This window comes from Rhinoraja longicauda, chromosome 8, assembly GCF_053455715.1.
Source record: "Rhinoraja longicauda isolate Sanriku21f chromosome 8, sRhiLon1.1, whole genome shotgun sequence".
Classification (NCBI taxonomy): domain Eukaryota; kingdom Metazoa; phylum Chordata; class Chondrichthyes; order Rajiformes; family Arhynchobatidae; genus Rhinoraja; species Rhinoraja longicauda.
The window spans coordinates 32,181,917-32,209,157 of NC_135960.1; the positions used below are offsets into that span (position 1 = coordinate 32,181,917).

The 27,241-nt window shown below is 43.1% G+C and overlaps 1 protein-coding gene across 1 annotated transcript in view; it reads left to right on the forward strand.

The window, feature by feature from the left end:
• Positions 1-239: 239 nt before the first annotated feature.
• The window catches only part of kiaa2012 (KIAA2012 ortholog), a 41,181-nt gene continuing 14,179 nt past the window's right edge, over positions 240-27,241 (forward strand). Inside the window, exons 1-16 of the mRNA XM_078404451.1 lie at positions 240-549; positions 1,652-1,915; positions 3,289-3,454; positions 7,468-7,665; positions 7,847-8,037; positions 8,909-9,071; positions 11,545-11,687; positions 13,683-13,866; positions 14,563-14,790; positions 15,671-15,841; positions 16,883-17,008; positions 18,408-18,476; positions 20,280-20,348; positions 20,453-20,541; positions 23,824-23,875; positions 25,861-26,169. Coding sequence (XP_078260577.1) covers positions 463-549; positions 1,652-1,915; positions 3,289-3,454; positions 7,468-7,665; positions 7,847-8,037; positions 8,909-9,071; positions 11,545-11,687; positions 13,683-13,866; positions 14,563-14,790; positions 15,671-15,841; positions 16,883-17,008; positions 18,408-18,476; positions 20,280-20,348; positions 20,453-20,541; positions 23,824-23,875; positions 25,861-26,169 — 2,509 coding nt within the window. The 5' untranslated portion in view covers positions 240-462. The remainder of the gene's footprint in view (positions 550-1,651; positions 1,916-3,288; positions 3,455-7,467; positions 7,666-7,846; positions 8,038-8,908; positions 9,072-11,544; positions 11,688-13,682; positions 13,867-14,562; positions 14,791-15,670; positions 15,842-16,882; positions 17,009-18,407; positions 18,477-20,279; positions 20,349-20,452; positions 20,542-23,823; positions 23,876-25,860; positions 26,170-27,241) is intronic.

A 27,241-nucleotide genomic window follows, 5' to 3' on the forward strand; every position in this document is an offset into this window, starting at 1 on the left:
TCGGTGTGTTGTTTGTTCCCTGGCAGCTACGGCTTTCTGCTTCCAAGGCAACAGACTAACACATAGAGAGAGAGAGAGAGAGAGAGAGAAAGAGACAACAGGTTGTCAGCCGGGACTGCTACAGCAACCAGGCCCTCAGTTCGGACCGGGTGCTGGGATTTGATGTACTCTGGGATGTCGGACCCCAGTTCTATCATTATTTAAGATTTTCTACGATTCCGAATTCAGGATCCTCTGGGATTTGTTCCAGCTGGATGTAGAATATGCCAGGGTTTGGAATCCCAGAGGATTCAGTTACACTGAAATTAAGAATCTGATGGCATTCTATGCCACAAAATCTCAGGATCAACTGGGATTTTATTTCAGCAGGATTCTGGCAATTCTGCTCTTTCTAAGGCAATTCGCAGAGTGAAAATCTTCCCATCTGGAGAGAAGTGAGGAAGGTGAGGCAGTGGGAACAGCATGTGGAATTTGTCCCTACTGAGCCGAGGCTATGGAGAACCAGTGAACAGGGGCCACGAACGTCTGGACGTTTATTTTGAAGCGCAGGTGAGACAAATGAGTGGGATCTGCTGTCATATTCGATGGGTATCTGTGGGCCACCTGCACACTTCTCCTATAAGATCAGTGAGAATGAGCAGGAGACTGGATGCCATCCTGAAAGTTAAAGCACACCTTCCCATAGCTCCCAGGGGCAGAGATGAGTAAGGGACAGATTTGCACTGGTGTATAATTGGGTTTGTATGAGGAACCCTAGTAATGCGTCTGTGCCTCTCCTCTCAACCACTGACCTTGAAAGGTGTGGTCTGAGATGGGCCTCTGGTGAAACTATCATCTAATGGCCTCTCCTTAACCTAGGTACTTCGTTAGGTCTTGATACGTGTCAAGGTGATGATCCAGTTCATTATCTGGGATCCACTTGTTACTTTCCGACCAATCGCATTTAATAACAAAAAAGAGCAAATCCTTTCTCAGGAATGATGATCCCTACCCAGGAATAGGAACGATGATAAAATTGTTAGCCCTCTAAAAATGGGACCAGGCAGAGATGCGTAGGAGTGAGCTGGTAGAAGTATGTCAAGAAGGAAGAGCCAGGCAGAATGAAAAAGGGTTGAGGATCAGGCTGGCTCTCCAGATTGTCGCAACTAGGAGCTGATTTCTAGTCACATGGTATGCCAGGATCACATAAGCAGGCAAGGGATGATGTGTGACAGTGAGAGTAGTTTTACAGAATAGATGGAGAGAAAGTATTTCCACTTGCAGGTAAATGCAGTTTTAGGATGTTACAAAAGAACCAGAGTGGGTGAAGAATATTTTTTAAATGGCAAGCTGTATGATCTGGAATGCAATGCCAGAAGGAGCCCTGCAAGTAAACAATAATAATCTGAAAAGGTATTGATCCAATGTTTGAAGAATAAAATGTTCCCAGGTTGCAGGGAAAGACCAAGAAAGAGCAAAGAGGCAGCACAGGGACGATGGGCTGCAAGGCTTCCTTTGTGCCAAATCACAGACTGATGGATTCTTGTATGAATGAATTGATCAACAGCGTTTTAATACTTCGAATCTCTAATCAGTGTATCAGGCCCAGATGAACACTCTGTTGTCCTGAGATTGCATTCCATTATTTTAACTTGTTTACCTGCTGTTCTAGGATTATTTTAACTGGAGATCTTGGAGTAATACTGACAGTATCTCCCTCGAGCAGAATAATTCAAAATATTTCCGGCATGATTACAACTCAATAGTTTCCAAAACCTTCAGCACACGAAGAGGAGCCTTGGTAATCTACTCTGAGGATTTGGCCTTGCAAGCATGGCAGCGACAGCATGGAGTGAAGAGGAGGCGAGCAACTAAGCTTCGATTCAGCACCCTGAGTGACCTGACCAGGGCTGTTCTTGCATATGGACAGAGAGAGGTGGGTGTGAAAGTATAAGTGGAAATGAAATCACCTTTATTCAGAGGGACAATGAACCGAATCGGCCTTCTCTACATAAATTAGGCATCGGTTCAGCCATTGCTTGAGAAACGAGACAATCATGCATTATACAGCAGATCGAACATTTACAGGCACCACATACTGTATAGTGGCAGGTTCAGGGCATTTAGATGAGCTAGGCAGCCAACTGTCCATTGCTGCGCAAGTCAAGCAGAGGAACAGACAGGTCCAGGCTGCTAGACAATGGATTGAACAGTGGTCAGACGTGTAGACAGGTCAGCCAGAGGTACAGACAAATAAGAGACAGGCTAGGTATCAGATCAATCTGATCTGGATATTAGGTAGTTGATCGAACAGATCTAGGTGGGTGAGGCATCATCTATGGCACTTGTACTAGGAAAGAGGGACAAAATAAAATAAATAAAACAATGAACTGGTGATGCTATAAATCTGAAATTAAAATATAAATTTATGGTGAAACTTCAAAGTGAAATTTAATACCTGGTCCTATCAATAAAGTTCTTTTAATGTTTCCTTTCTGGAGTCTCTTTGTAATTAAAACATTGGCTACTTGATTTGATTCTCATATTGATAAATGTTGATGTGTAAACATTCATTTTTTTAAATGATTTGGCTACACTTGCTTTGTTCTAACAGTCTGGAATCTATCTAAGTTGGGGTATCGTCAAGCTTTCAGAAGAAGTGTAAGTAAGGAATCCAGCTGCAGTTGAAAGACAAGTGCACTATACACAAATAAGGTCATAAGTAATAGGAGCAGAATTAGGCCATTCGGCCCATCAAGTCTACTCTGCCATTCAATCATGGCTGATCTATCTCTCCCTCATAGCCCCATTGTCCTGCCTTTTCTCCATAACCTCTGTCACCTGTACAAATCAAGAATCTATCTCTGCCTTAAAAATATCCATTGAAATATCCTTAAAAATAACCACCATATACCTGCAAAAGAGACTCTTTGTTATAACAAGAATAAGATTGGATGAAAGGTTGAAGTGGTGTGTATATAGGATAGAGGGAGCAAAATTGAAAAAAAAACAAGGTTATAGGTAAACTAAATATTGGGGCAGGGTTCAGGTAAGGGGAAAATGAAAGTTTAAGAGAAAGGACAAACAAAAGTGCAGAGCAGCAAAATGGCTAATGACAATGACAGCCAGGAAGGGACAGAACATACTAAAATAACACACACAAAACAACATAACAGAATACCTTACTACCAATTGCTTCCCTCCCCAATCTTCACCAATGATTGGACACACTGTCAACAAACCCCCAATTGTCATCTCTGTGAACAGTTTGTCTACAGGAATTAATGTTGACTTGTCCCCCCCCCCCAGGATGGTTCAAGTCCAAACCAAGCAGAACCTTATCTACACTTTCTTGTTGGGCACAAGAACCGCTCTGGCAACCGTAAGATCCATCCTGGTTACTCTGCGAAGAGGTACCTCACCTGCCTAACAGAGTCCTGTGACCCTAGCCTCCTGCACCGGCTACAAGGCTCAGGTGAGTCTGATCCACTTTGTGCAGGTGGAATCAGAGCACCAGCAAAGGAGATCAACCATTCCATGTAATGGACCAAAGACTAGGCAGTAAACCCCAAAAGAAGGTTTCTAATCTATTCCACAGTGTTGGGTAAATCTCTTCCTTATGAGGATTTCCCTCCTTTCAATTAAGTTCAGATTGTAGATGTTGCTGAGAGCATGTTTTGCGACCTGTTAGGATGTATTTGGGCATTCTGTTGGTGTGTGACCCGAACAACATAGAGTGCAAAACGTGATCCATCTAATGAACCATTGTTGTTTCTGCTGCGGAGGAATGCTAACAGTCCCTTTATCCTTATTGCCTACTTCCACCGCAGGGGCAAAAATGCATGAATATTGCGTTCTAGTGAAAGTTCATGGGGCCAGTGATGTCTGTCCACCGTCCAATGCAGCAATAAATAGAGAATGCTATTCTCCATTGGTAGTAGAAGCTGATAAAACAGACAACAACTGAATAGCAATAGAAGAATAACAGACACGTGAGTTTGAGATGTGGATGAGATACAGTGCCTCTGTGTGAAATGATGGAGAGTTGAATGAGGCACAATGCCTGTGTAGATAATAGTGGAAACTTTGTTTAGGTCCATTTTCTCTGCTTAAGGATTGAGAGTTGGTTGGTACACAGTGTCTATATAATTGTGGAAGATATTTGGGATTCTTGATTCTTCTATGTAATGATGGGATATAGTGTCTCTGTATTTTCAGTTGCAGAATTGATTGGAATACAGTGTCTATTTATGTGTCCAGTGGAAGAGATTTGGATGGGGTACAGTGTCTCTGTGTGAGATGATTGGGAATTGGATGAAATACATTTCCTCTGTGCACAATGGTGTTATGAGGATTTCCCTCCTTTCAAATAAGTTCAGATTGTAGATGTTGCTGAGAGCATGTTTTGTGACCTATTAGGATGTATCTGGGCATTCTGTTGGCGTGTAACCTAACAACATAGAGTGCAAAACGTGATCCATCTAATGAACCATTGTTGTTTCTGTTGCGGAAGAATGCTAACAGTCCCTTTATCCTTATTGCCAACCTCCACTGCAGGGGCAAAAATGCATGAATATTGCATTCTAGTAAGTTCATGGGGCCAGTGACGTGTGTCCACCATCCAATGCAGCAATAAATAGAGAGTGCAATTCTCCATTGGTACGAGAAGCTGATGATACATATAACATATATAACATATAACAACTACAGCATGGAAACAGGCCTGTCCGGCCCTACCAGTCCACGCCGACCATTCTCCCTGACCTAGTCTCATCTACCTGCAATCAGACCATAACCCTCTAATCCCCTCTTATCCATATACCTATCCAATTTACTCTTAAATAATAAAATCGAGCCAGCCTCCACCACTTCCACCGGAAGCCCATTCCATACAGCCACAACCCTCTGAGTAAAGAAGTTCCCCCTCATGTTACCCCTAAACCTTTGTCCCTCAATTCTGAAGCTATGTCCCCTTGTTGGAATCTTCCCCACTCTCAAAGGGAAAAGCCTACCCATGTCAACTCTGTCCGTCCCTCTCAAAATTTTAAAAACCTCTATCAAGTCCCCCCTCAACCTTCTACGCTCCAAAGAATAAAGACCCAACCTGTTCAACCTCTCTCTGTAGCCTAAGTGCTGAAACCCAGGCAACATTCTAGTAAATCTCCTCTGTACCCTCTCCATTTTGTCGACATCCTTCCTATAATTTGGCGACCAGAACTGCACACCATACTCCAGATTCGGCCTCACCAATGCCCTGTACAATTTCAACATTACATCCCAACTTCTATACTCGATGCTCTGATTTATAAAGGCAAGCATACCAAACGCCTTCTTCACCACCCTATCCACATGAGATTCCACCTTCAGGGAACAATGCACAGTTATTCCCAGATCCCTCTGTTCCACTGCATTCCTCAATTCCCTACCATTTACCCTGTACGTCCTATTTTGATTTGTCCTACCAAAATGCAGCACCTCACACTTATCAGCATTAAACTCCATCTGCCATCTTTCAGCCCACCCTTCCAAAAGGCCCAAGTCTCTCTGTAGACTTTGAAAATCTACCTCACTATCAACTACTCCACCTATCTTAGTATCATCTGCATATTTACTAATCCAATTTGCCACACCATCATCCAGATCATTAATGTAAATGACAAACAACAGTGGACCCAACACAGATCCTTGGGGCACTCCACTAGACACTGGCCTCCAACCTGACATACAATTGTCAACCGTTACCCTCTGGTATCTCCCATTCAGCCATTGTTGAATCCATCTTGCAACCTCACTATTAATACCCAACGATTTAACCTTCTTAATCAACCTTCCATGTGGAACCTTGTCAAATGCCTTACTGAAGTCCATATAGACAACATCCACAGCCTTGCCCTTATCAATTTCCCTGGTAACCTCTTCAAAAAGTTCAAGAAGATTAGTCAAACATGACCTTCCAGGCACAAATCCATGTTGACTGTTTCTAATCAGGCCTTGATTATCCAAATAATTATATATATTGTCCCTAAGTATCTTTTCCATTAATTTTCCCACCACAGACGTCAAACTAATAGGTCTATAATTGCTAGGTTTACTTTTAGAACCTTTTTTAAACAAAGGCACAACATGCGTAATGCGCCAATCTTCCGGCACCATCCCTGTTTCTAATGACGTTTGAAATATTTCCGTCATAGCCCCTGCTATTTCTGCACTAACTTCCCTCAATGTCCTAGGGAATATCCTATCAGGACCTGGAGACTTATCCACTTTTATATTCTTCAAAAGTGTCCGTACCTCCTCTTCTTTAATCCTCCTAATTTCCATCACTACTCTACTTGTTTCGCTTACCTCACATAATTCAATATCCTTCTCCTCGGTAAATACCGAAGAAAAGAAATTGTTTAATATCTCCCCCATTTCTTCCGGCTCAGCACATAGCTATCCACTCTGACTCTCTAATAACAACTGAATAACAATAGAAGAATATTGGGAATTGGGATGGGATGATTGGGAATTCGACAAAATACATTTCCTCTGTGCACAATGGTGGTACTTTGGGTTAAATTAGTACTTTTGCTCCCAGGGTGATGAATGCCTGACATATGGACGCCCCATACATATGAACAAGCATTTGGGAGACTGGTGGGATGGATGGAGAAGGACCTGCTCAGTAGGGCAGGACTGCAGCATCTTCAACCGGGTGGGAACAGGACATTTCCATGTGCCTCCTCTCCCCAGCACATCCTCAGCCCTTTGAGCTGCAACAAACAGCAGCTGGGTGGAGCTGAGCTGAGCAGACCTGGAAGCACTGAGCAGACTCACTCGCTCATTCTCTGAATTAGTGAGGCTGGCTTGAAGCTGCTCTTCCCGTGCCTGCATGCCTTAGACAATAGACAATAGGTGCAGGGGGAGGCCATTCGGCCCTTCGAGCCAGCACCGCCATTCAATGTGATCATGGCTGATCATCACAGCTGTTTCTGCAGTCCTCTCCCATACACTGTATTTGTTTATTTCGGGCTTACAAACAATTTGGATTAAAGCCATTTCTCAGGAAAATAATCAATACAATATCCTTATGTGCGATGGAGGGCAGGTGGATTGAGCACAATGTATCTTTCAGTGTGGGAATTGGATGTGTTACAGTGTCCCTGTGCATATAATGGTGGGGAATTTGGTGGGGTAGAGTGACTAAAGGTGAGCGTTTGGATGGGATATCACGTCCCATATTTTGGTGTTAACTTGGTGTGTCTTTGTCTAAGGCTGTGTGTTGGATGGGTTACGTTGTGTAAAGGGGAGTTGGATTGAGTACAGTGGACCTTTGTTTAGGTGTGGGGAATTGGACGGGTTGAAGTTCCCTGTGTGCAATGGTGTGGAGATGGATGAGGTATGTGTAATGAAGCGACATCTGACTGAATCATATGTACTGAACTTGACTTGCTACTTTCTGATTTACAACTCTAACTAAAATAGAAATTTATTTTATCCCCACAGGTTGTATCCGTGACCTGAGCTTACTCAGAGGAATTTCCTTCAACCCATTTCTTTTCCACCAGACAAAATGTGACCTTTCTGAGGTGCCCAGACCATATCTGGTCCTTCCTTGCTTTCCCTTTTCTCTCCACTACCAGAACTGGTCAGGTTTGGATGAGGAGGAGAACGAGAATGGGGAAGGGGGTGGTCTTGATGCAGGTAATGAAACCCCCTCTTCCAACAAGAGCTATTCTGTACCTTGAATTAAATTGCCTAAAATTCAACTGTAGATGTGATATATCATTCCAGCGAATGTCTTGCACTACTTTTGGAATCTGCTGGAAATTAAGAAAGAATTCCAACTTTTAAATAAAACAAAGTGCTTTTTCTCCTCACTAAGGTGAATCTTGTCCAATCTCCCATGTTGAGGAAGGAGCCTTGCAGCCTGATAGCTGCAGGTCAGGAGAAAATGAGAGGCGTTTAAAGAGGGAGAATGAAGCAGAGTGTGTGTCACTTCATGATTCTGATGTTTATCTTCTGATCGCTTTGCCGCCTAGTGGCGAGGAATTGGATAAAGAAGAAAATGAACAGGTAAAAAGAGATCTGATAGATATTTTCCAGAGGAAATTTCCTCTGTTGAACTTTACAAACATTTTGCACCACTTTATTGTCCCTCATACCTCTCTGCTTCCTCATTTATACACCTGATATCCTTTGCTCTTTTTGGCAGCCTTTTGTATGCATCTGTTGATCATGCATGTAATTCTTGTTTCCTCTCTATCTTGCCATTGAATACTCTATCCCTTCATGTTTTCACCCCAGCTGTGCTCCTTGAACACTGTCCATGTAACATTTTTGATCCTAGTGACAGATTATTACCTAACAGCAGAGTTAGGTTGCACAGTGGCACAGCTAGTTCAGCTGCTATCTCACCTCTCCAGTAAGCCTGTGATAAGTGTAGACTTTACACATTCTCCCTGTAAAAGTGTGGGCTTCCCTTGTGTGTGTCTGTGTGGGCTTCCTTGAGGTGCTCCAGTTTCCTCCCTTCCCTCTGTACAGGTTGTTTGATTAATTGGCTGCTGTAAATTGCCTCTGCACACAGTTGAATGGTAGACTTTGTAAGGAATTGATGTGAATGTGTGGAAAGTAAAATAGGGATGATGTACATGGGTGCTTGATGTACATGATGGCTGTGAACTCGATGGGCTGAAGGGCCAGTTTCCATCCTGTATGACTCTATAGCTCTTAAAGGTGAAAAAGGAAGTCAAAGTCAGGCAAATAATATGAGAAATATAACTCTTTCCAATTGTGGTCTGCTTTGTATTCCCTTCCTACTGGGTCCCAATCATTCCCCATTATCCTGACAATCCAGTACGTATCCTTTGTCTGCTCCCATTGCAGTTTAGTATTTTTCCATGATGACCTCTGATCCTCACACTGATTTCTTCTTCCATAACCACAGAATAGTTATCTGATTAAACGTCTGGATGCTGAAGGGAAGGATCATGGACAGAGGTGTAGCATGCTGGGTCAGCCAGTGATTGATTCCTCTCAACTCTTCAGTCAGAAATCCAACGTGACTTATTATGGGGGATCAATGACTGGGTCGAGGAGAGGCTTGTGTGGTAAGTGTCATTAAAAAGGTTTTGTGTCCTGGAAATTGTTACAGCCCCGGGGATCTATTCATTGAAGGGGACAGGGCCAAGAAACTAAGAATACCCAGGGTGGGAGCCACTGAACTAGATGGAGGAGAGTTTGACTGAGGCACACAAATGCTGTTAAGTGGGATGTTGTAATTGCTGCATAATAAAGTAAATTACAAAGGCAAAAATTGATTAGCAAGACCTTCTTGAAGGCACCCATCTTCCAATTCACAACAATAGTTGGTACAATAATTAAAAGTCTTACCACTTGGTGTATTAAGTTCCAAACAGACCATACATATCTGATGTTCCGTCCTTTATTCTAACTTACCTTAAAAATAATTGCCTTGATAACCATGTGTAAAATGTGTTGTATTAAACTTTAACCTAAATACTAAATATTAAAGGTCAACTGTTAAAAAGGTTTGTCAACTTCTATCGTATCTAAGTAATGCATTGTATTTTGTCCCCCTTTTGAACATATGCCCATGTTCACTCATGGATGTTCCTGGCATCTTAACTGTGAAAGATAGCTGGACCCACTGGCGATCGAACAGTTCATCTCTCCACACAACTTGATGAGTCCTCCTGCATTGGTACACCTATTTTGCTCTGCCTCAAAGCCAAGTGGATTAGGTATTTTTAATAGATCCCCGGGGATCCTGAAGTTTGGCAGACTGAAGATGCATGCACATATATATTTATTTATCATTGCTTCTCAATCAATATAATGGTCTTAAATGTACTTTCTGTATCATCTTGTTCAGTTGTTCAATTGATGGCATACAATATCCTGTCCCCATTTCCCTGATGTCCGATTCCCGGAGACGGAGATCAAGAAAGGGGAGAGAAGTGTCAGAGATAGTTCAAGCGAATTGAGGGCAGAATGGAAGTTAGTGGTAAAGTTAATGAAATCAACGAGTTCTTCACGGTTGCAGCAGGCAGCCCCGATGTAAATCCTTGCTGCAACAGAGAAAGAGTTGGGGGATGGTGCCAGTGAATGTTTAGAACAAGGACTGTTTGATATAACCATCAAAAAGGCAGGCATTGCTGGGACACATGCGAGTGCCCATTTCTACACATTTAATTTGAAGATAGTGATAGGAGTCAAAAGAGAAGTTGTTGAGGGTGAGGACAAGTTGTGCCAGGCAGATGAGTGTGTTAGTAGAAGGTGACTGATTGGGGGTACACAAAGTGCTGCAGTAGCTCAGCAGGTCAGGCAGCACATTTGGAGAACTTGGATAGGTAATGTTTCAGGTCAGGACTTCTTTGGACTTATTGTGGTGGGGTGAGGTGACTCTATGACAAGACCTTACACTATACTGAATTGCAACCTTCCCATCTTTTGCATTCATGAAACCTACCCACCCTGTTGTAGTGTCATTCTCACTGCTCTACCTAGGAAAAATTCTTCTCAGCTAACTTAATGCTTGTTGGCTTTCTTGCTATTCCAAGCAACAATAGTAACTGTGGGCTCTTTAGTTGCTACTAGACCAAGTGGACCCATTGGGCCCAAACCTCGCCTGCATTGGTGCAGCACCCTCGCCTACCCCCCTCCCCCCTCCCCCCTCCCTCCCCCTCCCCCCTCCTCCTCCCCTCCCCACTTCCCCTTCCTCCTCAACCCCCCTTATCCACCCTCCTCCCCCCTCCCTCCCCCCCCTCACCTCCCTCCGCCTCCCTCCTTCAGGAAGCCCCCAACTGCGCATGCACTGGTTTTTAAAACCTTTGAAATGTGAATAACTTAAAAAATATAATACCAATTTCAATAAAACTACCATTTTTACCATTAAAGTGATGACGGTGAGTAAGGTGGGCCTAAAATTGTTGCACTATCGTGTACCATTTTGGCTGAAGTTCTGTCACAAACAAGGTAACAAACGAGAGTTTTAGTATATAGATGTAATTTGTCAAACGATAGGAGCAGAACTCTAACAAAACATCCTCATTGAAGCCAGTCATATCCCAACTAACAGTAATGGCTGGTATGACAGTGGTTTCAAAGTCATACCGCAAGGTACGCTCAATTCATAAAGATACAATGAGCATCATATATACTGCAAGTGGGAACATATAGAGGAGTAGACAGGAAAGGGACTGAGGCACACAGTGTGGAATGGATGAATGTTGTCTAGAGTACTCTGATTTCCTGGGCTTGTTCACCATTATTTTGTTTTGGCATCACATCCCATCATTTCATTTACAGTAATTCTGAAGTTACCAGATAGAAAGCAATGTGCAGGTTAGGTGGCCAAGTTGATCCTGGATCTCTACTTTTTGTGAGTTTTACTGTTCATTGTTGCCCTTTCACATCTGCAAAGATCTGCCCTTTCATAATTGCAATAAACTGTTCTTTTCAATCATTTCTCCTCTCACATCTGTAATATTCTGTGCTCCCACATCTACTGAGAGTGGATATCTCCTCCCCCATTTGCAATAATCTCCCCTCTTGCCACAGGGAAAGGCAGACCCAGCAATCAGTGTGGCTCAAGACAACCATTGGAACCTGTTGACTCTAAGATTGGGCGGTTGCAGCTTCCACCCATCTCATCAGAGACTGAGGCAGGACTGTGGCCCATTGAGGAAGTTACGGATGGAGAGGTAGGATGTCCTTCAGATCAACTATGAACCTCTTCTTGTAATACCTCCACAATGTTCCAGGTCTACTCTTTCCGGATTGACTTAAGAAACACTATATGAATTTATCCTTATCTCAAACCAGCTAGTCCATGCAGGGGTATATGCCTGGGTATATTATGACTGGCTTTTCTCAGGGGTTAATATAACCTCTGATTCTTAATTGTAGCCTTGTTGCACTGCTCATAGATAGTGAAACACTGAGACACCGGGCTGTCGAACACCAGACTGGGAATTAATGCTTCCCTTTAACCCCGAGGTACACATAAGGCATACATTACCAGATAGAAGCTAATGGTTCCTTTTGACCACTTTACTATAACCATGTCCAGCAATTGACATTTAGATACACGTACACCTTAGAAAACCAAGCAAAAATAAGCGCTTACATTTAAATCACTATTTACTGAACATATAAAGGCCATGATACTGAGACACTTTACTATGGATTGGAGTGAATCCTTCAGTTATGCTCACAGTAACTTGTGTAAAACCTCTCTTGCTATGTACTTCACAGTTGGTGTCCTCATTGTGTATTGTCACTATGCAAGCCTGGATAACGACAGGTACAGACACTAAAGTTTGCAAGGCTCATCTGTATTTATTTCATTTGTTGATGGAGGATGAGTGTAGGCCAGTTAATAGAATGGATGTGTCAACTTGTTGAAGAACTACATGTGTTGTTCAGTTACTGAAGTGTGTTGAAGAAGAGCATTGGCAGAGTGAAGGCATGTGGATGGAGCATGTATTGGAGTAAGCAATATGGAGTGTAAGTATTGGCCTGCGATTGAGGGTGGGAGTTGTCTATCAGTAAACTCTATCAACAGACCCACACTCACAGCCCTTCCACAGGCCAATACTTGCATCCACAGAGAAGATACCTGGCCAACTCATGGATTCATTCATTAAACAAGCTCCAGCCATCCATTAACGGGGCAAAATATACTCTCCAACTTCAAGCCACATATGCTTCAACAGTCTATCAAAACACTATCAACAGGCTGGTTAAAGAAGTGCATGTATTGGCCTTTCAAGCAAATGTATATATTTGCCTGTCAAAAATACATTCAGTGGGCCATTGAAGGAATGCATGCACTGACCAGTTTAGAGATACAGCATGGAAACAGGCCCTATGGCCCACCGGGTCTGCGCTGACCAGCGATCCTCACACATTAACACCATCCTACACCCACTAGCGACAATTTTTGCATTTACCAAGCCAATTAACCTACAAACCTGTACGTCTTTGGAGTGTGGGTGAAGATCTCGGAGAAAACCCACGCAGGTCACGGGGAGAACATACAGACAGTACCCACAGTCAGGATTGAACCCGGGTCTCCGGCGCTGCATTCGATGTAAGGCAGCAACTGTACCGCTGCGTCACCATGACCGTTGACAATTGATTGGATGTATACATTATCTAGTAGATTGACTGCAAATGTTGACTTGTGTGTTGGTGGGGTATATCAGTCTGTTGAAGCAGTATGTTCCTTTGCATCTCCAAAGACGTACAGGTATGTAGGTTAATTGGCTGGGTCAATGTAATGTAAAAATTGTCCCTAGTGGGTGTAGGATAGTGTTAATGTACGGGGATCACTGGGCGGCACGGACTTGGTGGGCCGAAAAGGCCTGTTTCCGGCTGTATATATATGATATGATATGATATGATAGAGTGCATAGAAGGGGTATATTTGTTATCCAGTTGAAATGTGTGCTGATTGAATGTGGGCTGGTGAGTTCAATTACTTGCATTAGTCTATTGTCCATGTGTGTTGTCTTATTAGGATATGTGTGTATTCCGATTGGATTGCATGTATTAGCATGTTGAATAGGACGTATGGTCTTGTCTATGTGTGAAGTCCTGTTGAGATGCATGTGTTCATCTATTAAGCAGCGTATGTTAGTCCATTGACAGATTATGTGTGTGGGTTTGCTTCCCTTCCTGGGCCTGTGTTCCAGCCAGAATTGCCGAAACCGCCAGTGGTAAGGAGACGGCCTTTGGCAGCAGCTCGATGGGCTGGACGTCAAGGGGGAAGAGTGAAACCAGAAGAAGTGCAAATTGGGCAGCAATTGGTTCTGCCCCCATTAACAGATGGTGAACATCAAAATCAGAATGCAGAAAATGTCTACGATGAAGTGACAGGTAGAGGAACAACTGACGTAAACATGCTGAGCAATAGATCAGAATGTGGGAGACAGCAACCATTACCTACTCCAAGTCTCAACCCCAGCCCATATAGAATACCAGCCCATTTCCAATGAGTCTAAAATCCTTCAGGTCATGCCTTCCAACAGACGACTGTGTGCAATGAGTATTTCTGCCTCTAGCACACTTTCAGACAGTATGTTTTAAATCTCTACCATTTTCTGTATTAAAAATTCCCCTTTCTCAACCCAACCCAACCTCACCTGGCCCATAACCTTCCTATTTCAACCAAATGCCTAACCCCATTTCAATGCACTTCCTATCTCAAACCCTATCATCATCTCCACATCGAAGCCTCCACTCCAACCTCGTCCAGAGAAACCATTGTCCCGTTCCAAACCAATCCACATCCCAATTACTGCCATCAAAACCTTCCATGCTACGAAAACCTTTGCTTCATCTAAACAACCCTGTTTCAGCTGCCATCCATCCCACCTTCCAGTCCATCGCCAACCCAGTCCTCCCGATCTACCAATCAAATCTCCTGTCCCAAACCCTGTTCCCACTCCTCATCAGGTAGAAAGGATCTGAATAAATATCTCCAGGTAATACTGACAGAAGTGGGATAAGCCGAATGGTTTCCTTTGCGCTCTAGTTTCAGTATGTTTCTCTTTATGCCACATTGCCTTTCAGAGTACAATGGAAAACTGGAGTGTCCTATTGGCATAGAACCTTTCAAAATGGAAGGAATGGTTGAAATGGATCAGCTCAGTGTGAAGTATCCCATCAACATAGAGAGGTCTGGCCTGGATGGGGAAGAGACTGGATTTTTACCACAGATATCCATTCAGAGGGAGAGAGAGGAAAGGGCAGAAGGATTTGTAGAGAAAAGATTGGAAGAAGGTGCCATTCTGTTGGAAGGTGAGAAATCAATTGTATTACAAGTGTTTGTTTTGTCTGTCTGCCCCAGCGCGGAGCCGAGCCTCCCCTGCCCCAGCGGGGAGCCGAGCCTCCCCCAGCACAGAGCCAAGCCTCCCCCTGCCCCAGCGTGGAGCCGACCCTCCCCCTGCCCCAGCGTGGAGCCGAGCCTCCCCCTGCCCCAGCGCGGAGCAGAGTCTCCCCCTGCCCCAGCATGGAGCCGAGCCTCTCCTTGCCCCAACGTGGAGCTCTGTGAGGATACTCAGTCTGTTCCACTATGGAGCTTCTCCTTGCTTCGGTGCGGATCTCAGTAAAAAAACTTACATGTCACTTTGGGGTACATTGGCCTGTGAATTTTGTGGCCTACCCTGGTTCAGTCCCATAATTACCAACCTCCAAATAAGCTCTGAACTCCAAGGATTTAGGGACATTGGTTTTGTCTTTTTGCGCTATCTTTGTTTGTTTTTATGTGTATGTGTGTATATATATATGTGTGTGTATGTGTATATATATATATGTGTGTGTGTGTGTGTGTGTTTGTATATATATACATAAAAACTGCTGCTGCAAGTAAGAATTTGATTGATCTGCCTGGAACATATGACAACAAAACACTCTTCACTTGACTTGAATTAAATTAGTAAGTAAACCTGGTAAATCACTGAAGAATAATCTTCTTACTTAGAGGGTGCCATGGGTGACTGCTGTCTTCAGTAAGCTCAGAAGATTAGGTTAAAATTGCAGTGTTTGGTAAATGAGCAAGATGGACATGGTTCAGACTTAGCATTAATGTTTTAAGCTCCCTTAAGTTGATAATTTATCAACTGATATTTTGTTGTACCATAAAGACTGATTTTCATAATTTCTCTCTTCTCCCATTCAGGTGTTATTCAGAACCAAAAAGTAAGACCAGTCCTCCAGTTGCTGCCTCCAATTCAAGGCATAAAGGGACCCGGAAAGCAGAGCAGCATGGCGTGCTTTAGACGTAAGGCCCGTAGAACTAAGACTTCAGCTCCAGGAATTGTTCGAGGCACTGTGCCAGAGAAACTGAGGGGTAAGACTGGATGCCAGTACATGAAGGAATGGAGTATTCAAGGAAAAGAGTGAAAATACAATTCAAATCAATTATCTGTACATCTGAGTCCCTTGGATTCACAGTTCAATGCACCTGGCCAACAAATCTTTATCTATATTTCCAGCATTTTCTAGCGGCTTCCAGCTTCAGTGGTAATTTTGACACTGCTAAAAATTCCACGTATGATTCCACGTACAATTTGCATGTATGAATGCTTCCTGGACCTGGCCCTGAATGGACTATTAGTCATTTTAGCACTGTTCACTTATTCTGAATTCTTATAATTATCTTCAATATCTGCAAAAGATCACCATTTAATCTTCTCTACTTCAGGGAATGCATGTCTGTGCAATGTGACTTTATAATTAAACCTTCCAAGTCTGGAAATTATCCCGTTGAATCTTTGGTGCATATTCAATAAGAACAGTAAATCCTTCCTGAGCACTGAAGACCAGCATCTAATCAGAGATTTGTAAATTCACTGTTACTTCTCCCTCCTTGTATTTCAATTGTAAAAGGCCAAAATCCATCAGCATTTTTGATTTTTGTAACTGGTAGGTGGTTTCTATAATTGTAAGTCTCTCTACCCATACTTGGTTCATTGCCTCTGTAAATGCCACCAGCAACTGTAAATATCACCAGCAACTGTAAATATCACCAGCAATATGTCCTGGACCACCATATTGAAGCAATGGCCAATGGCCTTGGAAGACTTAGGAAGGTCGTAATGGTCCCCAACAACTCTCATCAACTTCTACAGATACACCATAAAAAGCATTAACCTATCAATGCCTCTTAGCAGCTTCTAATAAAGTCCCTCTTATCACTGTGTAAAAATAAGATAGTTCCAATCATTTGGAATTGTTCTGATATTCAGGATGACCAGTATGTGGGATGCCAATGTCATTTTGGTCTTGGTGTGCCTCTAATCCCAGATGTGATACTGCCCTTTTTCTCTGGTTCATTAAAGATGTCAAAGCGTGTTGATAATGATCAGTCTCTTCCTTTTTCTTTCTCTAGAGGTCCACAAAGATATCTCAGTGGGCAGCCTTATCATGGCTCCTGATGGTGAGATTGTACGACTCTCCATGTTGGACTCCATTCAAGGTCCCAGTGGCAGCTTCCCAGGCCGCTCCTCCCATCCAGGTTAGTCATTGTCGTGCAGCACAGCTCTGGCAATGTTGGGTGGTCTCTGTGCTTTTTGCGTGTGCTCCTGCCTTGTGGGAAAAAAAGATCTGCAAGGATTTATTTGTCCTTCATGAATTACATGGACATAGATGATACTGTTCACTTATTCTCAACGAGGTGTGGAGAGTGGCCACACATACATTGCAGTCTTGGAGTACCATCTTTTTGTTATGATCTTAAGACAAGGCTCTTCCTGTTTTCCTCAGAAGATATAAGATATCTTGTTTAAGCTCTTTTCACATCTAATCATAGGTGTTGCTGGTTATTTAATTTTCAATCTCTTTCTTTTGTCTCTAGCAGCCAGTGTTGAAAGTAGTTATTGCCTTGACAACTGTGCCCTGCAAATTATCACAGACATCATCTCTGTTTTCTCCATCCCTTCCCCCATTTCTGCAGCTTTAAACATAATTTCCCAGTTCTGGTGAAGGATCCCTGACCTGACATTTTGGTATTTCCCACTCAACAGATGTTAGCTGACCTACTGAGTGCTTCCAACATTTTCTGTGTTGTTTCACATATGCCAACCAGGTTTTGCTCCATTCTCCTATAGAAGAGCTTACTAACTCTTAAGCAATGTTATTATGAATTGAAAAGCATATGGTGATATATAACACCAATATTAAATCAAGCATCAAACATGAGGTGGTACAGAACTTTGAGCTGTTGATTAAAGTAAATCAGAAGAAAGAGGTTGCCATGAGCATGAACAGATTTAGTGTGGAGCCCAGAACAGTAGACCACAGTGATGGCAGCTGTGTTCCCTTAACCCATCCCTCAACCCACTCTCTCTGCCGAACATCTATCTCTCTCTCTGTCACTCTCTCCATTCATCATTCCCAATCACTGACCACTCTGTTCCCCTAGCTCCTCCTACCACTTTTTGCAAACCACTTCTCATGCCTCTTTTCCCACCATTTCTCTCCATCTCTGCCACCTCCATTCCCACCACTCCCACTCCTTGCTCTTCTCATCCACTCTCCCAAAATTCCTTTACATATCCTCTCTATCATGCAAACTAATGTTGTTGACATGATGCTGACAGCTCAGCCTTCACTCCTGAAGTTCCAGATGGCGGTGGTCTGACAAACTATTGATCCTGTTGGTATTTGGGTTCCATGCTTTCTCGTTCCTAATTCCTTCTTTCTAGATTCCTTTCACCTTCTTGCCAATTGTTCTCCTGCACTTTTTGATTTCATTATTTCTAACATTTATTCCTGATTCTAAACCTGGAATCCCACGAGCGAGTAGCCAATTGTCACATAATGATTGGAGAGCAGCTCTGGATCTGGATTCCTGTAGAAGTAGGTTTTCCCTGTTAGTAAATCTATCTTAATTGTGGGTGGCTTTAATTTTACAGGAAGCAAGTCCCTTCATTATGGTTTTGGTGGGAAGAAGGAGAAATCAATTACTACCCGGCAGCGAAAAGGTGAGTTGGTGAATAAGAACAAACAAAGATGTCCATCACCTTTGGCAAAGAGTTAGATAAGGGTCCAGTGACAGAACAGAATACCTACTGTGCTCATAGAAAAAGTGCCCAATAATATATTAGTCCTACAAAATGCAAAGTATTATGCCAAAAGTACTTGCATGGATCATCCAATGGCAAAAGGTTTTTCTAAATTTCTCACTTTAATTTATGCTCACCTGAGTTATTTCAATTTACCCTCTTTCAGTGTAGATGGATCCAGCTCATTTAACCTTTCTTCATTTGCAAAGTAATGATACCTGAGATTCTCTCTGTTGACCATTTGAGGACAGATTAGCCTTCCTACAGAAGATAGACACAAAATGCTGAAGTAAATCAGCAGGTCAGGCAGCATCTCTGGAGAAAATGAGTAGGTGACATTTCAGGTTGAGACCCTTCTTCAGACTATAATTGTGTACCCAAGATGCTCCCATGGACCAACTATCCCTGTCAACCCACGAAGCTCATTCCCGCTCTGCTTCAGTGGATACTAACTCATCCTGGCCCGAGTCCCAGCATCACCTTTGCACTGAAGTAATATTCCAGTATCTGAAAGATGGATTTGGATCCAAATGACTGAATCTGTCCCATTCAGCCTGATATGGTTTCATCTTTAACAATGAACTTACTTTTGCATTACATCTTTCACATTATCAGGATGTTTCAAAGCAGTTCAGAGCAAAAAAATTTTGAAGTGTTATCACTGAGGAAACATGGCAGATAAATAGCACACAGCAAGATCCCACAAAACATCAGTGACGACTCATTTCTAGTGATGTCAATTGAGGGGTAAATATTTGCCTGGACCCATAATTTTTAAATAATGCCATGGAATCTTTAACTTCAATTAAAAAGGACATGATGTAATGATGTAATGCTAATTCTGAAGATTTCTGAAACTGTGGCACTAAAGAGTTAACCTAGATCAGGTGTCCAGATTTCTGAACTGAGCCTTAAACTTTTTATCTTCTCATGCTCATCCCTGCCTAGTAATCCTTAGATTAGAGAGAAGAAGAATCAGCCAGGGCTCCTGCCTCCGGTCACTGCCCAGTGACCCCTGAGCTAGGGTGATGAGTAAGGGTCCCTGCTCCTGGTCATTGTCTAAGGCAACATTGTAGCATCCTATGGTTAGATGCCCTTTTCCTTAACTCCTGAAATTTCATAATTTGGAAAGCTGTTTACTCTATTATCCACCTCTGCTATAAATAATCATATAAAAACCTTAAGTGATTTGAAGAAATACCAAATGCACCAACGTCACCAGGTTAGTTATCACAACGTGTTCTGTGTTCTATATAAGTCAGAAGCTCACTCACGCTGGGCCACATCTAACTGATAGTTCCCAACTAACTGCCTAACACTAACAGGGAAAACTTGAACCCTGTCGAAGTGTCTACTTAGTATAGGATACTGGACACTAAGTGTCTACTTAGTATAGGATACTGGACACTGAAACTACAGTGACAAAGAAACAAAAACCCAAACTTTTTAACAAAGTAAAACCCAGGTATACTCTCATTTATACAGAATCTTATAATGATTTGGAATGCATTGTCTGAAAGAATTGTGGAAAAGGATTTACCAACAGCCAAATGAGAATTGGTCTAGGGGAAAGAGATGGAGAATGGAAGTAATTGCAAACTAAAGAGATGACATAGATGATGCCTGATCTGCTGAGTATTTCCAATATCTTCAGAAGTCTTTCAGCTGAATATTCCGTGGAATGGCAAGTGCCTTGCTTTATGATTCTGTTTGTTCCTTTAGGAGGATTTCAACCCGATTCTTCAACAATAAGTTCCTTTCAAGAAGAGGACATCTATTCTACCTCAGATGGTTTGTGATTTTATCTGTCCACAGCTTCTTGATCATATTGGGAATTCTGGCTGAGAACAACCAGAAAGATGATTAGACTTCCAATGACTGTTCTTCTATTGCAGATGATGACCTTATTTGTGAGACTGATGGAGGTGCCAGTCGATCCCAAACCCCAACTCAACTCACCATGGAACAAAGACGAGCACGGAAGGTCAGAGCCGATTTTATTATTCCAGAATCAGGGTTTAATTCCACTTTACTGTCACATGTTCCAAGATACAGTGAAAAACTTTGCTTGCGTGCTATCCAATCAAATCATACCATATGATTTGTACAATAAATTCATAGATAAGTACAACAGGTAGTGTAAAATGTAAAATAACCAGAGTGCAGAGTACAGTGTTATAGTATGGCAGTTTTGTAGCTGCAGAGAAAGAGCAGATAAAAAGGTGCAAGGGCCACAATGTGGTAGGATTGGGAGATTGTGATTATATTCTTAGATCATAAGAGGTCCATTCAGTGGTCTGATCGCAGCAGGGAAGAAACCGAGTTTAGGAAGAAATTACATTCTTCGCAGAACGGGCATCAGTGAAGTTGCTGAGCCTTATGGGTGAAGTCCTCTCCCAAAAGGTCCTGATTCCCAAACAGGTTAAAATTGCTCAGAGGTTGGTGTATGAAAAATTAAATGGCATCTTAACATAGCACAGGCTCTTTCTAGAAGAGGCATAATTGTAAAGATGGAATTTTACACTCTAACTTTTACAATACCTGCTTGATGGAACAATATAAATGGTGCTTTACACTCTACCTAATCAATATTGCATCTGCTCTGGCAGTGTTTGGGAGAGTGTGAAGGAGTTTTAGCCAATATTTATTCCATGCTGCGACTGTTCTCACAGTGTCTGATGGAACAGTGAGGCAAGGCCTAAAAATGCTAACACAGGTAGACAGACGGTGGTGAAGAATGTGTATGGTATGCTCAACGCCTGAGGCATTGATCAAAGCAGTTGGGACATCATGTTACAGTTGAACAAATCGTTGATTAAGCTGTAGTTGGAGTATGGCGGGCAGTTCCGGTAGCGCAGCTACAGTAAGGATGTAGTTAAGCTAGAGATGGTTCAGAAAAGATTCACAAGAACATTAACTGGACTGGAGGCTTGTTATTATGGGAAACTCTGGTTTGGGACTGTTTTCCCTGGAGCGAAGGAGACTGAGGGTATAGTAGAGGTTTATAAAAATTATGAAATGCATAGACAGGATAGGTCGTCCAGCCCTTCTCCCAGAGAATGGGACTCTAAAACTAGAGGCCACAGGTTTAAAGTGAGAGTGGAAGGTTTAAAGGAATGTGGGGCAGGTTTTCCCACACAGAGTGTAGTGGGTACGTAGAACAGGCTTGCCAGAGGAAGTTGTGGATTTGGATACAATTATGATTAAAAGACATGTGGATAGAAACATAGATAGAAAAGATTTAGAGGGATATGGCCAAATGCAGGTAAATGGAATTAGCATAGATGGGTGTCTTGGTCAGTATGGATGAGTTGGACAGAAGGACCTGTTTCCGTGTTGTATAACTTAATGAATCTCTGTATACAACTTGTGCTGTCATCTCCAGGCAGTATTTGATGGGTAGGACTTTCTTTGTATCCCATGAGATTTTCTACAATTTAGGTGCTGAGTAATATTGATACCTGTCTGCGGTTTCGATACAGCAAGAGGCATAAAGCCCGTGAGATCTACCCCCGGCTGAAATTATTTAGGTGGAATCAGGGAGGGGAGCTATGATAGCTCGGTACGGTAGCACAGCGGTAGAGTTGCTGCTTTACAGCGAATGCAGCGCCGGAGACTCAGGTTCGATCCTGACTACGGGTGCTGCACTGTAAGGAGTTTGTACGTTCTCCCCGTGACCTGCGTGGGTTTACTCCGAGATCTTCGGTTTCCTCCCACACTCCAAAGACGTACAGGTATGTAGGTTAATTGGCTGGGTAAATGTAAAAAAAAAATAAAAAAATTTTAAATTAAAAAAATTGTCCCTAGTGGGTGTAGGATAGTGTTAATGTACGGGGATCACTGGGCGGCATGGACTTGGAGGGCTGAAAAGGCCTGTTTCCGGCTGTATGTATATGATATGGTTACAATAACTGGGATAGAAGATACATTGAAAATCCAGCATCAACCAACCAGTGGAATGGAGCAGTTAGAATACCGCACAGAGTGCTCAATGTTCAATTAATTTGTCCGGCGGATGTGGGTTGTGGGTATTTGGAGCGAGCTGCCAGAGGAGGTAGGTGAGGCAGATACTCTAACAACATTTAAAAGAGATTTGGACAGGTACATGCATAGGAGAGGTTTAGAGGGATATAGGCCAAAAATGGGCAGTTGGGACTAGTGTAGATGGGCCAAAGAGCCTGCTTCCATGCTATAGACTCCATCTGGGAGTCTTTTTGGAGGCCACCATTTATGCTTAATTGTCTCCTGAGATGTCCTTTAATTTGAGGACAATTAAATTATACCACATTTGTGGGTTCAAAACAAGTGATAGTGCTGGAGAGGTGCAGAGGAGATTTACCAAGATGTTTCCTGGGATGGAGCATTTCAGTTTTGAGCAAGACTGGAGTGGAGGAGATTAAGAGAGATCGTCATTGAGGTACACAAAAGTATCAGGGTGGTAGATAGGATAGACTGCAGGAAACTTTTAATTGTATCAGAGGTAGATAAAACCAAAGGGCATAGATTTAGGGTAGAGTTAAGACATTTACTGAGAATCTGAGGGGGCTCATTTAACAAGAGAGTGGGTGAGTACCAATGCCTGAGAGAATGGTGGAAGTAGTCACAGGCAGCATTTAAAAAGTATCTAGACAAGCACTTAAATCACCCAGACATAGAACACTAGGCCAACCTGTAAGATAGGATTGAAATAGATAGGTACCTACTGGTCAGCAAGGACGTGGTGAGCCACATGGACTGCTTTCACGCTGTTGACTCTCTGCAGGCCATAAATGGATAGTAATTGCAGATTTCCTTCCCTGATACACATGAATGAACTAAGTGAATTTTCACAAAACTCTCCACTATGCTGTTGTATTGGTGGGTACAGCCCTTTCTCGCCACTAGTAAGATGCCAGTACTCTGTTGAGGAAAGGAAAGACATTTGAGAAAGGTTGGGTTTTTGTGACAGTCTGGCAGATTTTACTGTGAAGGGTCTCAACCCGAAATGTCACCCATTCCATCTCACCAGAGAGGCTGCCTGTCCCGCTGAGTTACTCCAGCATTTTGTGCCTATCTTAGATTTTACTGTTGGTTTCTTGTTGATAAGTTTATGGAATTCATCTTTGGAATATACTCTGGTGAGATTTGAGACTCTGTGACACTGACCAGTTCATTGAGTTAAACCACATTGTGACCAGAGGATTTTAAATTGAACCTCCCATTTCTGTATTCCCACCTATACTTTGAGTACCCTTTGTACCTCATTTACTTTCTGATCTCTTTTTAGGCTCTGCGAAGAAGACTCAAGAGACGGGCACACCTTGATGGGACCTCTTCAGGTAAGGGGCATATTAATGAGATGATAGGTCTTTGCTTATCAGGTAGTCACGAGTTTTGACTGGTGTCCTGCCCAATCCAACTATATAGAGATATGTATGAGGTACAGTAGAAGGATGCCAGCGTTTACTATGGGATGAGTTGAACTGAGGTTTTGAAATATATTTGCGACTTTCTTGGGGAAATATAGAAAATATACCACTCGTATCCTGGGTGTCCTGCTGGTCTGAGCCTACATTCTAATTCCACTGAAGGTATCTTAGATTGTGATATGGTGAAATGGAGCTACCAAGGTGAACTGAGAAGATGCATACAAGGAATTTGGGAAATTGCAAGAACAGAAGACAATGACTTCTGCACTTGTAAAAAGGCACAAGGCAGGCCGATGCAGGAAATCCCAAACAAGAATGGAAAATGTTGGAGCACAGAGTCAGTTAATTGGGAGAGAAACCAAGTTCACATTTCAGGTTCAGGTCCTTTTGTATGAACTGGAAAAATGAGAAATGAAGTGTATTTCAAGTTGCAGAGGGTGTGGATGGATGGAGGTCCAGATCAAGGCAACAATTAGTTTAAGAACTGGCAGTTAGAGATAGAAGTAAATAAATAAGAAACAAATTGGAACAAAAGGCACAAAATATCTGTAGACAATGAAGAAGAAGAAAAGGGGACGGTTTACCTGAATTTGTGTTTAATTTTGAATCCCAAGGACTGTCATGTACTCCAACAGAAGATGAGATGTTCTTTGAGTTTACATTGGAGCACAGAGATTGGGAGGTGGGAGTGGGAATGGGACAGACCATAAAGGTGATAGATGACTGGAAGCTCAGGGTCAGTTTTATGGACTGAACAAAGGTGTTCTGCGAAGAGGTCATTCAGTCTGTGTTTGTTTTCTTCATTGTAGAAGAGATCACATCATTTTAGAAATGAAATTAAATTGCTGCTTCTTCTTTTCCCCTGCCCTTTTAGCATTGCGATGGGACCACTCCCTGTGGGAAGGGAGTGAGATGTGAAATTAAAGGGAGGGTATGTTCCTGTGATGGCTTGTCATTAATAGGCATTAATTAACATTGCTTCACTATTGTGAGGATCTGCAGGACAATTTGCGAATCCTACAAGAACCTTTGTAGAAATTAGAGGATAGGGCGGCACGGTGGCGCAGCGGTAGAGTTGCTGCCTTACAGCGAATGCAGCGCCGGAGACTCAGGTTCGATCCTGACTACGGGCACCGTCTGTACTGAGTTTGTACGTTCTCCCCGTGACCTGCGTGGGTTTTCTCCGAGATCTTCGGTTTCCTCCCACACTCCAAAGACGTACATGTATGTAGGTTAATTGACTGGGTAAATGTAAAAATTGTCCCTAGTGTAGGATAGTGTTAATGTGCGGGGATCGCTGGGCGGCGCGGACTCGGTGGGCCGAAGGGCCTGTTTCCGTGCTGTATCTCTAATTATAAATCTAAAATCTAAAGCTGGTGGAATGGAAGAGGGTCTTGGGGTATTACTGATGGGATGGAGATGCATGACTAGAATATAGAAAATAGACCTGAGCTTCTCCTTAACTAGGACAGTTGTGGTCTAAGTTGCGCCGAGAACGAAGATGGACCCAGCGAGGGGGAGGGGGGGTGGTTTGCAGAGAATGATGGGGGGAACCCTGTGAGGAGGAGGGGGGCTGTCGAGAACGAATGGGGACCCAGAGAGCAGAGGTGGGGGATGTCCGTTGACTTTTTTTTCTTGGTTGTCCATCATCTGCATGTTGGGCAATGCTGACTAAATTGTCTGCCTAAAGGATGTTTGAGTAATTTCACTTTGCACATCTATTTTATACCAGCTGAGGAAACTAGCTTCAAATTCCCTTTAAACACTGCTGGCGGGGTCGTTCCTTTGAAGTGGTGGCAGCAGAGTAGTTCATCATGGTGAAATGTTAGGCCAGAGTTTATACAGATTGCTTGAGACTTTAAGCTACCAGCACCTAATGAATCTCAAATTAACAGGAGGACCAGTGCGTGAGTCAGCTGAAGGAGCAAAGGTCAACTGTGATCGAAGGACTAAGGAAGGGGCAAAGGTCCACACCAATAGAAGGGCCAAGGGAGAGGCAAACGTCAACAGCAATATAAGGGCCAAGGAAGGGGCAAAGGTCAGCCGTCGACAGCGGCAAGCCCCTGGTGACATGGAGGAGGCGATACTGGGGGAAGATGGCAATCTGCACCAATTTCACCAACCAGGGCGTGTCCATCACAGCAGTGACTGCAACTCCATACATGAGAGGGAGCTTGCACAGGACACCAGACGAACCACACATGGTAAGAGTTTGACTGAACCAACAGCTTAAAGTTGTTTGAATACCAGAAAGTAGTCTTAGTAAGCTTCTTGTCTCGTGCCTTCATTCAATGGGTGATTTAAAGAATCAAAGCAGCAGAGAACATTTAGTCTCCCGATAGTGCCCCAGTAATGACCCTTATTTGCCTTGCTGCAGTTTAACCAGTCAAACTAAATGTTCTTGGGTGGAAACTCTGCCTTCAATCTCCACATGTTCAGTTCCATTCTTTTCATCTTCATGCTTCATCTTTTCCCCTGCCCTTTTAGCATTGCGATGGGACCACTCCCTGTGGGAAGGGAGTGAGATGTGAAATTAAAGGGAGGGTATGTTCCTGTGATGGCTTGTCATTAATAGGCATTAATTAACATTTCTTCACTATTGTGAGGATCTGCAGGACAGTTTGCGAATCTTACAAGAACCTTTGTAGAAATTAGAGGATAGGGCGGCACGGTGGCGCAGCGGTAGAGTTGCTGTCTTACAGCGAATGCAGCGCCGGAGACTCGGGTTCGATCCTGACTACGGGCGCAGTCTGTACTGAGTTTGTACGTTCTCCCCGTGACCTGCGTGGGTTTTCTCCGAGATCTTCGGTTTCCTCCCACAATCCAAAGACGTACAGGTATGTAGGTTAATTGACTGGGTAAATGTAAAAATTGTCCCTAGTGTGTGTAGGATAGTGTTAGTGTGCGGGGATCGCTGGGCGGCGCGGACTCGGTGGGCCGAAGGGCCTGTTTCCACGCTGTATCTCTAAATCTAAATCTAAAATCTAAAGCTGGTGGAATGGAAGAGGGTCTTGGGGTATTACTGATGGGATGGAGATGCATGACTAGAATACAGAAAATTGACCTGAGGTTCTCCTTAACTAGGACAGTTGTGGTCTAAGTTGCGCCGAGAACGAAGATGGACCCAGCGAGGGGGAGGGGGGGTGGTTTGCAGAGAATGATGGGGAGAACCCTGTGAGGAGGAGGGGGGCTGTCGAGAACGAATGGGGACCCAGAGAGCAGAGGTGGGGGATGTCCATTTACTTTTTTTTCTTGGTTGTCCATCATCTGCATGTT